Here is an 18,145-nt window from a genome sequence, read left to right as displayed (position 1 = left end):
AGCAAGGTGGGAAAAAGTTTGTAACTTTCTCACATAAGTGGTAACTTATGTGAGAAAGAGGAGGAGATGAAAAACAAGTATATATATATATATATATACAGATACACTAGTATTTAAAAGAGGAAATATTGAGGGACCGGCCTGGTGGCTAGTGGTCAAGTTCACGCTCTGCTTCAGCAGCCCAGGGTTTGCCAGTTTGGACCCCAGGTGTGGACCTGGCACCACTTGTCAAGCCACGCCAAGACCGCATCCCACATACAAAATAGAGGAAGATTGGCACAGATATTAGCTCAGCGAGTATCTTCCTCAAGCAAAAAGAGGAAGATTGGCAACAGATGTTAGCTCAGGGACAATCTTCCTCACCAAAAAAAAAGGAAATATTGAAAAAAATTTTTTCAAGTTTACTTTTGGGAGAGAAGGACTCAGGGGAGAGGTAGATACAGTAGCCAGACATTTCAGAATAAATCTTGTTCGTAGATTTGACCTTGCAATAATGAAAGTGTTTTACATAATTATAAAACAACATTAAATTGAAAAATCAGTTCCTAAAAATCTAAAGGAAAGTTTAATAACTGAGCCCAACTTTGTATCAAGCTAGCAGAATAACTACACAGAAGGGAATCATTTTAAATGATTTTAAAGCCCTGATAGCATATACTACAGTCAAAAAGAACAACAAAACAATGTTTTAAACTGCTTTCAGTTATTGTATTGTTAGCAGTAATATTGGCCTTGTTGCTCTGAAACCATATTTTCAATAAAGCAAAGACAAGTTATGTTAGTGTCATTAGGAATAAGACTCAGCATAAGCAAAAAGAGTCACAAATATAAAAGCAAGGACGTTGAGTAAAATCTCTGTGTTTCTAAATTTGAATTGGAAATTATCAGTGTGAACTCATGATGCATTTTCTTATATATACCATATATTATTATTATATTACATGTTATATATAACATGTATATTATGTATATGTAGGTATACACACACATATACAAATAACTTCATAGCTCTGCCCACTGAAAAGGCCTAGAAACCATTCAGTTCAGCAGCAGATACTGGTTTCTAAATGCCATTTCCCACTAAAAGGAACCAGGGCTCCTTGGAGAAGTGGCGAGTCCCGGTCTAGGGCAAGAAATGTACAAGATGAGCCCAAAACATCTTTTCATTCCAGACAGCAAGGAAGTTCTCAGAGCCTCCTGCGGTCATACCAGAAGGATTCAGGTGCCCATGTGAAATTGGGACAATTCAGGCAACAGTTAGAAAAATTAGTGCTGTGGATTGAAATACATCAAGTATGCACCGTGAATTCATACTGACACTCTGAACAAAAGGAACGCATTAGTCACCTTGGGATGATGCCAGGGAACCAACTCATTACTCTGGAAACTCATTACTCTGCCTTCCCTGTGTGAACTGCCCCTCGGGGTAACCAATTTGATCAGGGGAAGTTTCACTTTGTAGATGAATTCCAGCTCATAAAGGAAGAAGGAATGAGAGAATTAGAAGATCACCATTTTGCAAGTCCTAGTGATACAAAGGCTCTAGGCCATCATTGTCAAAGGCAGCTAACATCACAAAAGAGAGACAAGGGGACATGAGGGGACAATGGAAGCTGGGGAGGCTCACCTGTGGCGTGGAGCCTGCCTGGCCACTCCCAGGCTGTTACGGGATGCCCCAGGAATGTCCTGCCTCCAAAATTCTGCCTCAGCTGGTGCCACTTCCAGCATCCCCTCTCCCCCCTGGAGGAACTCTTGCTAAAAGCTGTGTGTCTATCAAGCCTCTAGAGCCAACCGCTCTTGTACAAGGAAAACAATGCTGTGGCTGCCCAGAGCTGCTGCTGGCCGGGCACTGCCTCGAACCCAGGCTGTGTGCACTGGCAAAGCATGGGGGAAGTCAGCCTTCATGCCCCATTCGCCCTCTCTGCTGGAACAAGGTTATCAACCTTTGGTGGGCACAGGGCTAAGAGAAGCTGATGAGAGCAGAGGATGGACCCCCCTCCCCAGAAAACGGCCTGGCCCACCTGCACAATCCTGCAACCACTTCTAAGTTCAGAGGCTCCCTGAGCCCCTGGGTACCTTCCAGGCATAGCTATGCTCCGGGTGGGGGCATGGTCCCAGGCTCAGGCTGCATCCCCCAGGCCCCCGGGGCGCTATGGGAAGAACATGACAGCCTGAGCCAGTTATGATCCCACTGCACCTCACACACTCTCTGGGCGAGTCAGCCACTCAGAAGCCTCAGTGTCCTCATCTGTAAAATGGAAACAGCCCTAACTGCCCTTGCATCCAGACTGTCTGCATCTCTATCCGCTCCTCTGTGAGGTGAGCCTAGGAGACTCACAGGTGTGTGGGGAGACCCAACTCCCCGGGCAGGGAGGGTGGTATAGGGGGGAATTTCAGGGTTTGAGTTTTTTCTTTCCTCCTATTCATCAAAAGCTGGAATAACCATGCCCATTGTCAAAGCAAACCTGAAAAGCTCCCACTGTGGCGTTTTTGGAGTGACTGTGGATACCAGTCATGTAAGCTACTGGTGGAGGGGGACAGTGGGGATTAGAGGCACCCAGACGAGGACAAGAGTCATGTGGGACTCACGCTGTGTTCTCAGCAGTGTTCACCCCACCCTCTGGCCCAACCTCAGATGATCTGAGAAAGGATTAGGGATGATTAGTGCCATGTGCCGCCTTCTCCTGGTTCCTCAGGGCCTGGGCACTGCCAGCCTGATGAGGGGCTTCTGAAAGAACAATTATGTCCAATTCTCTCAATTATGCAAACTACGCTGACATTTCCAGCAGGGGAAGGACTGGCGGGGGCGGGGAAGGTCACTTCAAAGGGAAAGTTCTAGCTCCCCCATCTCTCTCAGCTCCTAAGGCTGCTTCTGTGGGATCCCACATCGAGCAGCCTGACAGCGTGGGGCCCTGGTTTCCTTTTCTGGCCTGGGAGTGAGGTCACGGGGCCATTGCCTCACTGGGATCATGAGGGCCTGGGCACAGCCGCTCACATGCTCCTCATGTGGACTTCTCCTCTTAAAGGGTGGGCCCTTCTCAGCCAGCTTCCTGCCAGGCTGAGGAGGAAGAGGCTGGCGGAGGCCTGGCTGCAGCCTCCCCGCTCCACTGCTGCGGCAGGTAAGCTCAGAGCGGCTATGCTCAGGCGTGGGGCTCTGCCTCCGGGGACCTCTAGCTCCTCTCCCGCTGAGGCTGGATGGACAGTGTCCTGTGGGGATGGTGGGTGGATCCGTGCTCGGCCAACAGGCTGCCAAGATGATTCCCTGAGGGGACAAGCCCCACGTCAGCCTGCCACCGTCTGGCTCCAATGCACTGAGTCTCCCTCAGGGCCAGCTTCTAAATGCAGGTGCCCAGGATCTGCTGAGAAGCCCCAGCTCCAGGGCTCAGCCTCCCTGTCTGCCACTCTTTAGCATCTTACCTCCACCCCTTTGCTCCATGGACACTGTGCCTCTTCCCGAGAGCCCCAGAAAATGCTGAAGTTCTAGCGAGGGGAGGGGGTTTCTACCTGTAAAGCTTTATCAGCTGATATTTTAACTATTAATTAAAACCTCAAAGAAATGTTTGGTTATACTACATAGGGCTGTGTGCGAGATTCCCTCTGACTGCCCGTGTCAGTGGGAATTGGTTTCTAGAAGCCCGTTCAGCTGTATGGGCCAAAGTCCAGAAATTCCACTTCTAGGGATCCATCCTAAGGAAATAATCCTGAAGGTAAGCCAGAATTTACATAGCATTGTTTACAACAGCGAGACTCGGGCAGCAATCCAAATGTCCAAAATAGAGGATTGGGCACAAAAATCATGGCCCGTTCACAGGGTGGAATACTATATAGTCACTTTTAAAATGACAGAAAAGAATGTATAATGACAATGTGCAGGATGATTATATTTTTCATTATACACACACACACACATCTAATCTATTCATAGAAGCAGCCTAGGAATCTGCTGCAATGCTATCCATTGTTATTTTAGGATGAAGGCCATATGGTGATGTTTGTTTATTCCTTTGCACGTTTCCTCTTCCTCTTTTACTTTAATAATTTTCTATAACAAATACACTTTCCTTTTGTTACCAGAAATTATATCTTTTTTTCAAACCTAGCAAAAATTAGTAGAAATACTGGGGAAGAATGAAAATATTTACAGGAATTGTTCCTGGGTTTATCAGTGATAGGAACTGAGAAGGAAGGAGGGGAGAGAAATGAAGGAGGGGAGAAGAAAGATGAGACAAATTTTCTGGAGAGCGGCCTCTCTGGGAGTAGACGTAAGTAACATGGGGTTGAATTAAGGAGAGGGTTGTCCTCGGCAATGTTCACCAAATATCATTTTGCAAACTCTCCAGCAGCAACTTTAATTCCTGGCGTTGGCAATGCTATTTGTAGCATAAATTGTCCACTCTCTGCAGTGTATTTTAGGCCCCAGAAAATGTAATTGGAAATGTCAACTAAGTTGAATATGTTTGCTGTAATTGTTTATGTTTTATTGGTTATTTTCTAGGAGAAGTCTGGAATTTTGTTTGGTTTGGCTCTTTGCAACCTCATTTGCAAAGCTGATAAGTATAAGAAATGGAATGACCCTCAGGCATTTTAAGTCACTAGTCACCTTCACTCTGCTAAGTGAAAACAAAGCAGACTTTCTATTAATTTAGAATCCTTTTACTTGGAGCACTAGATATTTTTAGAAAAGTTTCTTTTGCTTTGGTTGAAAATGTTCCCAAGATGTCCTATACTTTATGAATGCATGTGTGTAGGCAAATTCTGGACCTGGGAAAGTAGAAGCCCTCATCCAAGGGAATAATGAACCCAATCCTGATTGCCTTCCATGACCTAGAGCTTAATGTGGTTCAACTCTTAGGACCTCCATTAAAAAAGACAGTAGCCAGGGATACGTTGATATGTAAAGGGAGCTGACCAGTCCATACCTGCCACACCCCTCTTTTTCTTGCTCTAACATAAGACTCGGCAATCAGTGAATGAATTACAGCATCCATTGGGAGCAACCAGGGCCCAGAAAATTATTGCTCCATTGCCCCAGACACACATCACACACAGGAGCAATTTTCCCAGGCTCCCATAGAAAACACCTAGTAGAATTTATCGTGCTGTTTTCCAGAAATTATGTCTTCAGTTGCTACCCAAGTCGGGGGAAGAATGCATTTACAATGCTAGAGATGCCTTTAAGAAAACAGGCTCATGTCACCCCAACATGCACCCCTCCTCAGCTGCCAGAGCCTTCTTGCTGCTGTGCATGTCCCACCTCCTCCTACTGCTTCTGGTCTCCCCTCTCCATGAGTGTGGTTAGGACAGCGTGCCCCATCATGGGCCCTCTGTGGAGACAGGGCATGAGTGTGGGCAACTTCACCAGGCATGGTAAGATGGAATGCATGCTGGCCAGGAATAGTGGCAACAGAATCCTTTTATGTTTTAATGGTTGTAAAGATGATATATGAATATGTAAATTTGTACAGCCATGCAGAAGAGCCATGTGAAGGTCCTGTTCTGCACGCTTCTTCTAATTCCCACCCCCTACAGCCCATGACGCTGGATGGCTTGATGTCTATTGTTCTAGACCAGTGCCACCCGGTCACCTGTGCCACAGACATAATTTTAAATTGTAGAGTAGCCATGTTAAAAAAAGTAAAGCCATGTTAAAATAGTAAAACTAACTTTAAAACTTATTTAACTCAATATATCCCAAATGTTATCATTTCAACATGTAGTCAATATACAAAACTTAGTAGTGGGGCTGGCCCGGCGGCACAGTGGTTAAGTTTGCGCACTCTGCTTCAGAGGCCCAGGGTTCATGGGTTTGGATCCTGGGCACAGATGCACACACCACTAGTCAAGCCACGTAGTAGTGGCATCCCACATACAAAATAGAAGAAGATTGGCACAGATGTTAGCTCAGCGACAATCTTCCTCACCAAAAACAAAGTTCTCAGAGAGATATTTTTTGTCCTTTTTTCCGTACTAAGTCTTCGAAATCCTGCCAAATCTCTCTCTTTTTTTTTTTTTTGCACCCTGATGTTGGACATAGCAGATGGTAGTTTGTTGTCTTATACTGAGAATCACAGCAGTCTCAATGCAGACTTGCCCCACTTCAGGGGCTCGATCGCCACATGTGGCCAACGGCCACCATCTTGGACAGCACAGCTCTAGACCTTTGCATATCAAGGTTTGTTCTTGTCCAGATGGGTCATATCAAAAAGATCTTACTACAACTTTTCTTCAATTAATAATAGATTTACACTGTAGAACTTACAGTTCTATTTTAGTCTTTTTAATAGTTGGCACAGCCCATGATTTGGTACATCGTAATTGGTCTAACCAGTCCCCAGGGTAGATGAACGAAATTTTTCAAAATATACTGCAACAAACATCCATATATTGCCTGTATATGTGTAAAATTATATCCAGATAATAGGTCCCTAGACGTGGAAGTGCTGGTCAAAGGGCATGTGCACTTTACTCTGTGATGGGCACTGCCCAGCTCCCCTCCAAGACCACGTGGCCAGGGGCTGTGAGAGGGAGGCTGGTCCTCAGCCAAGCCAGCCACCAACCAGCCTTGGGGTTTGGACCTCCGTTCCCTTAGAAGTCAAACCAAAGGGTTAAACCTTCCTTGGTTCCTGATTCGATGGCTCGAATGGTGGTGATTCCAGCCCACGCCTTCAGTGGACAGAGTGGTAGGTGGGTGAGAGCCGCTGGCTCCACGTTCAGCAGAACAGAGCAAGCAACCTCCACATGCACCTTGTCTGAGGTGAGGTCAGCAGAAAACCCTCAGCAAAGACCCCAACTCTATTATAATTTGCACAATTGCTATGACACTAATTTTCATAATATAGTACCATCATTTAAGTGTTTTCACAACAATGGAGCAGGGGATTAAGGGTCAGCCCTGGCAGGCTAGCTCCTGAGCTGGCAGCCCCGGGCATCACATTCAGCTGTGTCGAATGCCTCAGTTTTGCCCTTCACTCTGCCAGCATGCCACCCAGTACCCTTCCTCACACTGGTGGCCCTGGAAAACATCACAGTCCCTGAAGGACCAGGAGTGAAGGCTACACAGGTCCTGACACTTCACAGTTCTAGGGCCTGGACCTGTGTTCATGCAGGCCACCAGTGATGTGGGGCACCTTCCAGGTCCTGGGAGTCCTGAGAGAGGAAGCTTAAGGAGGAGGGACCTGGAGGAGTGACAAAGGACAGAGAGCACCACTGAAAAAGAGAGGACACCCCCACAGGAGCCAGGTGGGAACAGGGAGGCCGACCTTGGTCCTGGAATCCTCTCTCTTGTGGGCACGGGGCCGAACTCTTCTAGGCTTGGAAGACCAGGCTGGGCCCTTGGGCAACATCAGAGAGACCCTATAAACAGCGCCTTCCCAGCTTGCTCACCCTCCTGAGTGAGCCAGCCAGGCAACATTGGCCAAAGCAGGAACAGGAGCTGTAGAGGGGCCCCAAGATCCTGGTTACAATCCCCAGGTCCCCAGACAATCAGGGAGGAGCTGTGATGGGGAGGAAGGGAAGTTTGGGACACTTACTGATCCCAGCTACGTGATTCTGTTTCCCTCTCCTCCTTTTGTTTATTCTTTTAAAACATTTTATTGTGAAATACAGCATTTATAAGTAGTGTGTAAAATGTCTACGTGCAGTTTAAAGAAGAAGAACAAAGCACGTCCTTGTGTGTGATCACCTGGGCCCCCGCTTACACTCCCCGCCACAGGGGCTGCTCCCTGACTTCTAGGAGGCTCATTCTCTTGCTTTTCCTTATCTCCTGTTTTGTTTTGCTTTGTGGTTGACATATTTTTAATTTTTTAATAACTTATTGAGATGAAATTCATATAACACAGAATTAACCACTTCAAAGTGAACAAACAACAGTGGTATTTAGTACATTGACAATGTTGTGCAACCACGCCTCTGTGTAGCTACCTAGAACACTGCCACCACTAGTAGGTAAAACTCTCTACCCATTAGGCAATTTTTTCCCATTTCTCCTTCCCCTACCCCCTGAAAACCACCAATATGTGTTCTGTCTCTATGCATTTATCCATTCTGGATATTTAATCTAAAAAGAATCATGCAATAGGTGACCTATAATTGGCTTCTTTCACTCAGCATAACATTTTCAAGGTTCGTCTACTTTTATAGCATGTGTCAGTACTTTATTCCTTTTTGTGGCTGAATAATATTCCATTGTAAGGATATACCATATTTGTTTATCCATTCACTCCTTGATGGGCATTTAAGCCATATATACATTTGGTTATTGTGAATAGTGCTACTGTTAACACGAATGTACATATACTTGTTTGAGTACCTGTTTGCAATTCTTTTGGGTATCTAACTAGGAGTGGAATTCCTGGGTTATATGGTAATTCAACATTTCGCTTTCTTTTTTCACTGAGGAAGATTTGCCCTGAGCTAACATCTGTGCCAGTCTTCCACTATTTTGTACGTGAGTCGCTGCCACAGCATGGTCACCAACAAGTGGTGTAGTCCTGAGGCCTGGAACTGAACCCAGGTCGCCGAAGCAGAGCACGCCAAACTTAACCATTAGGCCATGGGTCTGGCCCTTACCTTTAGCTTTTTAGGGAACTGCCAAACTGTTTTCCAAAGTGGCTGCACCATTTTACATTTCCACCAGCAGTGTATGAGGGTTCCAATTTCACTGAAAGAAAGTAAAGAAGACCTAAATAAAGGGAAAGACATTCTATGTTCATGGATTGGAAGACTTAATATTGTCCACATCCTTAACAATACTTATTACCTCTCTTTGTTTTGGGGTGCTTATTTATTATATTTATTATATTATTATTTATTATAGCCGTCCTAGTTAGAGTGAAGTGGTATTTCATGGTTTTGATTTCCACTTCCCTAAGGACTAGTGGTGTTGAACATCTTTTCATGTGCTTCTTGGCCATTTGTATATCTTCCTTGGAGAAATGTCTATTCAAGTCCTTTTCGCATTTTTAAATTGGATTGTTTCTCTTTTTGTTATGGAGTTTGAGAGTTCTTCATATATTCTGGATACTAGGCCCTTGCCAAATATATGATTTGCAAATATTTTCTCCCATTCTATGGGTTGTCTTTTCACTTTCTTGATAGTATCCTCTGAGGTACAAACATTTTTAACTTTGATGAAGTCCAATTTATCTATTTCTTCTTTTGTTGCTCATGCTCTTGGTACCATATCTATGAGTTCACTGCTAAATGCAAAGTCACAGATTTACCTCCATGTTTTATCTAACAGTTTTATGGCTTTAGTTCTTACATTTAGGTCCGATCCATTTTGAGTTAATTTTTGTATGTAGTGTGAACTGGGTCCAAATCCATTCTCTTGCATGCGGATATCCAGTTTTCCCAGCACCATTTGTTGAAAAGACTGTGCTTTCCCCCATTGAATGGTGTTCGTGCCCTTGTCAAAAATCAATTGGCCATGGATATGTGGGTTTATTTCTGGACTTTCAATCTTATCCATCTATCTTTATGCCGGTACCATACTCTTTTGATTACTGTAGCTTTGAAATTTTGAAATTGGGAAATTTGAGTTCTCCAACTTTGTTATTCTCTTTTCAAGGTTTCTATGACTATCAGAGCCTCTTGCATTTCTTTATGAATTTGAGGATCAGCTTTTCCATTTTTGCAAAAAGGCTGGTGAAATTTTGAAAGAGATTGCACTGAATCTGTAGACCGCCTTGAGTAGTGTTGCCACCTTAGCAAGATTAAGTTTTCCAATCCATGAACATAGAACGTCTTTCCATTTATTTAGGCCTTCTTTACTTTCTTTCAGCAATATCTTATAGTTTTCAGCATACAAGTATTTCACTTCTTTGGTTAAATTTATTCCTAGATATTTTATTCTTTTTGACACTATTATAAATGGAATTGTTTTGTTGCCTTCCTTTTTGGATTGTTCATTCCTGGTATTTAGAAACACAACTGATTTTTGTGTTTTGATCTTATACTCTGTAACTTTGCTGAATTCATTTATTAGCTATAATAGCTTCCCCCCTCCCCCTTTTTTTAAAGGTTGGCCCTGGGATAACATCTCTTGCCAATCTTTTTTTTTTCCTCCTTCTCCCCAAAATCCCCCAGTACAGAGTTGTACATTCTAGTTGTAGATCCTTCTAGTTCTGCTATGTGGGACACCACCTCAGCATGGTTTGATGAGCGGTACTAGGTCTGTGCCCAGGATCCGAACTGGTAAAACCCTGGGCCACCAAAGTGGAGCATACAAACTCAACCACTTGGCCATGGTGCCAGGCCCAGCTATAATAGCTATTTTGTGGATTCTTTGGGTGCTTTGCTATCATTTTATTTTGGACTTCATCTGCATCCCTACCCAATTCATTGTTTAGCTTTGCCTGCTTCTGAACTTTATATAACTAGAATCACATTGTGTGTGTCTTTGGTGACTTGTTTCTTTTGCTTTGTGTTATCTTTTGAGAGTCATAGGTAGTTGTAGTTTGTCTATTTTCATTGTCATATAACGTTTCCTTGTGTGAATGTATGGCGATGTACTTATAGATCCTACTGCAGTTGCATGTGCGTTGCTGTCTATTGAGGCTCTCAGTAACAGTGCTGCTGTGAACATATGTGTAGGTCTCCTGGTGCACACGAGCACGAGCGTGTTTGGAGTACACCTCAGTGCAGAACTGCCGGACTGTGGACCTGTTCTGCTTCCCCAGACAATGCCAAACTGTTTTGTCCTCTTTAAAGGGAGGAGCTCAAAAGCATCTGTCCATTTTGCAGAAAATAATTTGAATCTGTCAGAGGAGACGATGTGTGATGAGGGACAGGGCCATGCACAGGGGTCAGGCCCGGCCACATGGCCATGAGGCTGGCCAGGGCTGGTGGCTCCACCATGATGCTCTGTCTCCTCTCTCGATGCCCTCTCACCTTCCAGGGCCACAACCAAAGCCCTAACCCCTCCACCACCTTTGTTTCCTCATCTGTAAACCCCTAGTAAGGGAGCGTGTAGTCTCTGCATACCCCACCCCACCTCCACCCTGCATCTCAGTTCTGTGTGTCTGTCATTGTGACTACCACAGTAGAGAAACGAGATCCCGCGCTCTGCCTTGTTCTTGCTGTTTCCTCTTCCAAGAGCACCTTTTGCCATCACTCCTGTGCCTGACCAAACTCTCCTCACGCCTCAAGGATGAGCCAAATGCCCCTTCCCTGCCTGCTCTACCCTGCAAGGCCCTCCCTAGTCTTCCAGAGAGAAGTCCCTGCTCCTGCCCTGCTCTGTCCCCACACACTGTACACACATTTACGGTGCCAATGTGCCCATCTGGGAGCTCCTGGGGGCTGAGTCCACTCAGCACACCTGGAGCCAGCAGAGCCCACCACATAACGGGGCTTCATAAGCTGCTAGTGTGAAATACATGGATACTGGCCTTCTTTCATGACACACAAGGTGGCCAGGTTTACAAGGGCCCCACTGAACTTTTGAAGATAATTTTCTCTGACATAACCCTCCCAAGTTTTAAATGCTGAGTTGTGTGGGGGAACACATCTATAAATACATGAACAGGCCCGACACTGGCCATGAGTCATAGGTTACCACAGACCACAATGGTCAGGACAGCCCTCGAGTACACAGCAAACACGTGAGCCCCATTTGGGATGCCTCAGCCATGCCCCCTTCTTTCCCACCCAGCCTCTCGCTCATCTCTCCACAGCCACTCCCACCCTAGGCCCCTCCTGCCAGGAGCTCTGCCTGTGCCTCCCAAGACTGCCCCCTTCAGGAGTGCCCATCAGTGCTGGCTTTCCCACTCCTTCCTCAGATCGGCTCCACCCTGACTCTCGGTCCCCCAAAGCTGACTATAGCAAACTGGCCAATCTACACAAGCGGTGCCGAAATATGAGAGGCACTTACTGAGCAACGCACACACGCCGGTCCCCAGAAGCCAGGGAAACTGACTTAGCATGGATGATAATGAGGACGGAGAGGGAGAACACTGGCAAAAAGAAAGCCTTGGAAAAACCCAAACCAAGATTTACGTCCAACATTGTCAGGGCTCATGACTGAGCTGTGAGTTCTGGAGAGAAGGGTCTCTGTCTCACGGCAGTGTCCCCCAACTTGGGGACAGCCGGCCAGGCCTAGACCTGAGTCTCAGCCCCACTATCCCACTGGCCTCCTGCTTCCTCCGCCATGGACCAGGGAATTAGAGACCATGTAGTCTGAAGTCCACCCACCCTACCTGACAGATCCTGGGCTTTGAAAGGGAAGCTGAAATCTCACCCTTGTTACACTTCACTCAGTTAATGCTTATTTAAGAAACTTGAAAACTATTCACTGAACGCCGATCTCTGCCAGGCAGTGGACTCAAGGTTTGTTACACTTAATCATATTGAATCCTTACAAGCACCCCATCTTACGGACAAGACAATCAACGCTCAGGAAAGTTAGATAATTTGGCCAAGCTCATAGAGATAAGAAATGGTGAATCTGGGAGGTGACCCAGGTATGCCCAAACCCAGAGTCCTTTTCTCTCCACTACGTCATTTATTGTAGTTTACTTTAAGGGACACCTGCAAAACCTTAAACCAAAGAAATGATTCTAATAGTAAAACTTTCAGGCACCAGTTCAGGCCCATTGGGAAGAGTCTCTCCAAGATGAGGTTTCATGTGGAATATGACACAATGATTCCTGGTGAAGCCATACGAAGGAATAGCATTGCAGCTGCCTAAAGGGTGAGGGGAGCTCTCCGTGTAATGGCTCAAAGGATGCCCATGAGTATCGCTAAAGTTTCATTTTTAAAAAGTTCTTTACAAGAGTATGTGTGTTTGAAGAAGCAGGAGGAAATGTCTGAAGGGCACATACCACTGTAACAGGGGTTATTGCTGGAGGCTGGGGTTGGAGGGGAAAGAGAGAATGAACCACTAAAAAGTGGTTCTAAAACTAAAAAGTTTAGATATTTCTATAATTTTCTAATTTGTTATATTGAGCACACATTAGTTTAGGGATTTATGTTTGTTTGTTTCTAATTTTAAGCAAAGAAAAAAAATACACCATCCCCACCCCTCCACCACCCACCATCCTGTGGAAATGGCCACCCCCATCCCCACCCCGTGCTCCAGGCCAGCAGGGCATGAGTCCTCCGCCCTGAATACATCAGCTCCCTGTGGGCCACATGGCACAGGTGCCCTGATTCGGAAGGCAGACAGGGGTGTACCCAGCGGTGCTTTGGGGCCCAAAAGTTTATATACTTTGGGGCCACCTCTTTAAGGAAAAGAATAGACAATTACAAGTTCCAAATCAGGTTTCAGTTCTTGGACAGGTCCTTGCAAGCACAGAGCCCTGGAGCTGACGCTTCACCTGCCTCCTGGTGAATCATTCCCCAAACCAGTGGTCCCTGCGCCTCTCAGGGTTACAGAAACCCACGGTGGCTGTCAGGCCTGTCCCAGCCGCATCCATCATGCCCCTGGAATGTGCTTTCTCAGCTGTGATCCCAGGTCCACTCAGTACAGGCTTCCCTGCTGTCCTCCAGCAACTGTGTGGACCAGTAGAAGGGTCAGCCTGCCGCGGTCACCAGTGACTTGTCGTAGGCATCGTGCTGAGCCAAATTGGAGTGGGAGAAGGGACAATGTGTGCCCTATAGAGACTTACCAAAATATCCTCCCATATTTTGAACCATATATAAAGCTTCGCACTGCCCAACAAGCTGGCATGTCAATGTCAACCTGCATAAAACTGCCAAGAGGGACATGCTGGCCACATGACCCAAGATCTGTGAGCTGATTGGAAATGACCATTCCACAATAACGCAAGCTCATAAAACAAGCAACAACAGCCCATCTAAAATTTTGATGTTGTGTTCATCATGGATTTTTTGGATTGATTTTATTTTTTTTTAATATTGTATGAAATGTTATTTATCCTAGTTACTGAATTTGGGGCACCCTGAGGCAAGTAGCTCACTGGCTTCCCCCTAACCTTGGCTCCGCCCCTCACCTGAGAAAGGCACACCAGGCCCTAACTGCATTACACCCACACAGCAGCCTCCAAAACTGACTCCTTCCTCAGGTGTCCAGGTGCCAGCTCCACCATCAGAGGCCTCTCCTCTGACTGGTTCCCCAAATCGTGAACTTGCATTTCCTCAAGACGTCTGGGTTGGAAGGGCCCAAGCAGAGCGTCACGAAGCTGAGTGCAGCATGGGCAGTGGATACACATAACGGAAAACTTACCATCTTAACCATATTTAAGAGCCCGGTTCACTGGCATTAAGGATATTCATATTGTGGTGCAACTATCACCATCACCCACATCCAGAACTTTTTGTCATCCCAAACTGAAACTCTGTACCCATTAACCAATAACTCTCCATTCCACTCTTCCCCACAGTCCCTAGGAACCACCATTCTACTTTCTGTCTCTATGAATTTGACTCCTTTAGGTACTTCATACAAGTAGAATCAAACAGTACTTGTCTTTTTGTGCAGGCTTATTTCACTTAGCATAATGTCCTCAAGGGTCATCCATATTGTAGCATGTGACAGGATTTCCTTCCTTTTTAAGGTCAAATAATATTCCTTTGTTTTTATATGCCACATTTTGCTAATCCATTCATCCATCAATGGACACTTTGGTTGATTCCACCTTTTGGTTACTGTAAATAATGTTGCCATGAACAAGGGTGTACAAATATCTCTTTGAGACGCTGCTTTCAATTCCTTTGGGTATATGCCCAGAAGTGGAATTACTGGATCATATGATGATAAGTCTATGCTTAATTTTTGAGGAACGACCATACTGTTTTCCATACCAATGGCACCATTTGAAATTCCCACCAACAGTTCACAAGGGTTCCAATTTCTCCACATTCTCACCAACACTTGTTATTTTCTATTTTTTTTGATAGTAGCCATCGTAATGGTGTGAGGTGGTATCTCACTGTGGTTTTGATTTGCATTTCCCTGACTAGCGATGTTGTGCATCTTTTTATGTGCTTGTTGGCCATTTGTTTATCTTCTTTGGAATATATCTATTCAAGTCCTTTGCCCTTTTTTTTTTTTTTTTTTTTTTGCTGAGGAAGATTCACCCTGAGAATTCATCCACTGCCAGTCTTTCTCTTTTTGTATGTGAGCTGCTGCCACAGCATGGCCACTGACAGATGAGTGGTGTAGGTCCATGCCCAGGAACCAAACCTGGGCTGCCAAAGTGGAGCACACCAAAATTAACCACTAGGCCACTGGGACTGGCCTCCCTTTGTCCATTTTTAAATAAACTTGTTTATGTTTGTTGTTGAGTTGTAGGAGTTCTTTCTGTAATCTGGATATTAATCCCTTATCAATTTATGATTTGCAAACATTTCCTCCCATTCCATAGTTGTCAGATGTCTGCATTTTTAACAACTTCCCCCAAACCACACTTTGAGGAAAACTGGCATAGACTCTGTGGATCCCTTTCCAGAAGCAGGTTTCTCATCCAGGTTCTACCTAGGGGCTAGGCCCAAGGGGAGGAGACAAGGAGAAGGGCTGGATCCACTCAGCCCCTGGTGGCCTATTCTGGGAGAGGGGGCAACCCTGACCTGAACACCCGCCAGAGAAAGGTCTCGAGCACTGGAAGGAGAAGAGGCCTGTAAGAGTGCAGTTTCTGGCCCCCAGAAACTGGTGGCTTCCCCTAGTTACAGAGCAAGGCATACCCCTGTGCATTACCTCCTTCAGAAGTGTGATCCCAAAAAGCAGGGGCCTCCCCTGAGTCTCCCTATAATGGGAAAGACAGCCCACTCATATCTGTGAGCACAGCTTGTGTTTAGAAGTGCCTGCCTGGCTTCCCACATCTGCTACCTGGGCAGGCATGTGCCTTGAGGGAGCTCTCTGCTCAGCTGGCTCTGCCAGAGCTGGGGCTAGAAGCTGACCTTGGCTGCCTTCCCTTCTCTGCCTTTCTCTCTCCTGCTGACCGTCTTAGCTAGTTCCCCACTGTTCACTCCTCTCTCCACGCTCAGTAGAGAGCCTCAGCTGGAGGACCAACACTCGTGTTCCTTGCGCGTCAGCCCTCCTTTGCAACCGGCACAGCTTTCTGGGGGGTGGAAGGGTTAGATATCCCAACACACAGCCCATTTTTGTTTCCTCTCCCCCTCCAAACTGTCCAAGGTAAGTGGATGTGTGAGTTGGTCCCACAAGGCCTTCATTCCAGGATATCACAATATCAGTCCGGGTCTGGGGTCTTTCTCCGCATCTGTGAGATCTGAGGGTCTGTCTTGTCAATAGTGAAAAGAGATGAGCAAATATGAAAGCAGGCGCGGTCTGTGTGGTTGGCCCAGCTGTACAATGAAGTATATGGATCGCTCTGCTGCAGCCTTCCTTTTGTCGTGTTTCGGTTTGGCATTTTCTCCTAATTGTCTATTTGCATTTGCTTAGGGCTAACTAACAACCACTCTGCATTCTACCCAAAGGTCAGCAGCCCCCTCACTTCCTGTGAGATCAGCCTGGCGGGCAGCATGTGTGGGAAGTGCTCCCTGCGTCTGGCCAGCACCACCTTGAATAAGACATTATCTTATGCAATTTGACTGCATCAAGAACAACAATTTCAAAAACAAATGGGCATGTGCTCACATTGTAACAGCAAAACCCAGACACTTTTGGTGAAATCCATACAGTAAATTCTGGTGAAATTTTGTCTTAGTCTGTTCGGGCTGCTATAGCAGAATACCACAGACTGGGTGCTTAAACACAGACGTTTATTGCTCACAGTTCTGGAGGCGGAAAGTCCCAGATCAAGGTGCTGGCAGGTTCAGGGTCTGGCAAGGGCCTGCTTCCTGTTTCACTGACGGCCATCTTCTCCCTGTGTCCTCACATGGTGGAAGCGGCGAGGTAGCTCCCTGGGGTCTCTTTTATAAGGGCACTAATCCCATTCACAAGGGCTCTGCCCTCTGAACTAACCACTTCCAAAAGCCCCACCTCCTAATACCGTCACATTGAGGGTTAGGTTTCAACATATGAACTGCCGGGGTGACATTAAGTGTAGAAAAAAATGTGATCTTTTTGTAATTGGGAATTAAAACTACTAGTTAGCGATACAGATGTATGATGCCATCATTTGCAGTCACAGCTTTAAATATACATAAATCTAAGATGGCAACCAGCAGTGTTATTGGAAAATTAAAATGTTAGTGACGCTGCAAAAAACACGAAGGGTGTGACTGTGAGGCTGGACCCTCGGAGCTGGCTGCAACCGAGAGACCCTGGACTCAGAAGCTTCCTCACATTGGTCAGGCATCCTGGGCACATTCTCTTTTTCCTTTTAAAATCGGCTATATTTTTCCTTAGAAAATTAAAAACACAATATAGACAAGGAAGAAATTAAAGAAAATATTCTGCATCCACTACCACAACCACAAAGTTAACAGGTTAATGAATTTCCTTCCATTTTTCCTAGCCTCATTCAGTCACCCCTTAAAAAAAAAAACTTCATAGCAGCATTATTTACAATAGCCAAAAAGTGGCAACAACCCAAATGTCCGTCAATTAATGAATTCATGCAATGCAGTGTCACTGCAGCATCAAAAGGAGTGAGGTACTGACACCCACTACAACACGGGTGAACCTTGAAAATGTCATGCTAAGTGAAAGAAGCCAGACACGAAAGACCACATAGTGTGTGATTCCATCTATGTAAAATGTCCACAATAGGCAAATCCAAAGCAACAGAAAGTAGATTAGTGGTTGCTTAGGTTGGGGTCAGGGGGCGGAAGGAATGGGGAGTGACTGCTAATGTGTAAGGGACTTTTTTTTTTTAAAGATTGGCACCTGAGCTAACAACTATTGCCAATCTTTTTTTTTTTTTTTCTGCTTTTTCTCCCCAAATCCTCCCAGTACATTGTTGTATATTTTTAGTTGTGGGTCTTTCTAGTTGTGGCATGTGGGATGCTGCCTCAGCGTGGCCTGACAAGCGATGCCATGTCCTCGCCCAGGATCCCAACCGGTGAAAGCCGGAGCCTCCAAAGCAGATCCCGCAAACTTAACCACTCCGCCACAGGCCGGTCCAGTAAGGGACATATTTCAGGGATGATGAAAATGCTCTAGAATTAGATGGTGGTGATAGTTACACAATCTTGGGAATATACTAAAAAATGACTGGCTCACCACTTTAAAAGGTGAATTTTAGGGTATGTGGATTATATTTCAATTTTTTTTTTAAGTACAAAG

At 45.6% G+C, this 18,145-nt stretch overlaps 1 protein-coding gene across 4 annotated transcripts in view; it reads left to right on the top strand.

The window, feature by feature from the left end:
- Positions 1–3,014: 3,014 nt before the first annotated feature.
- The window catches only part of TRPM1 (transient receptor potential cation channel subfamily M member 1), a 103,958-nt gene continuing 88,827 nt past the window's right edge, over positions 3,015–18,145 (top strand). For 3 of the 4 annotated variants that reach the window (XM_070571856.1, XM_070571870.1, XM_070571838.1), the window contains exon 1: positions 3,015–3,119. Coding sequence is in view for 1 of the 4 variants with exons in the window: in XM_070571827.1 (XP_070427928.1) it covers positions 3,648–3,707 (60 nt within the window). In the remaining 3 variants the exon portion in view is untranslated. Of the gene's footprint in view, positions 3,120–3,577; positions 3,708–18,145 lie in introns of all 4 variants that reach the window. The other variant, XM_070571827.1, reaches the window with a different exon arrangement.

This window comes from Equus przewalskii, chromosome 1 (genome assembly GCF_037783145.1).
Source record: "Equus przewalskii isolate Varuska chromosome 1, EquPr2, whole genome shotgun sequence".
Lineage (NCBI taxonomy): Eukaryota > Metazoa > Chordata > Mammalia > Perissodactyla > Equidae > Equus > Equus przewalskii.
Note: the sequence above shows the minus strand (reverse complement) of the source record. Positions and strands in the feature narration are given on the sequence as shown.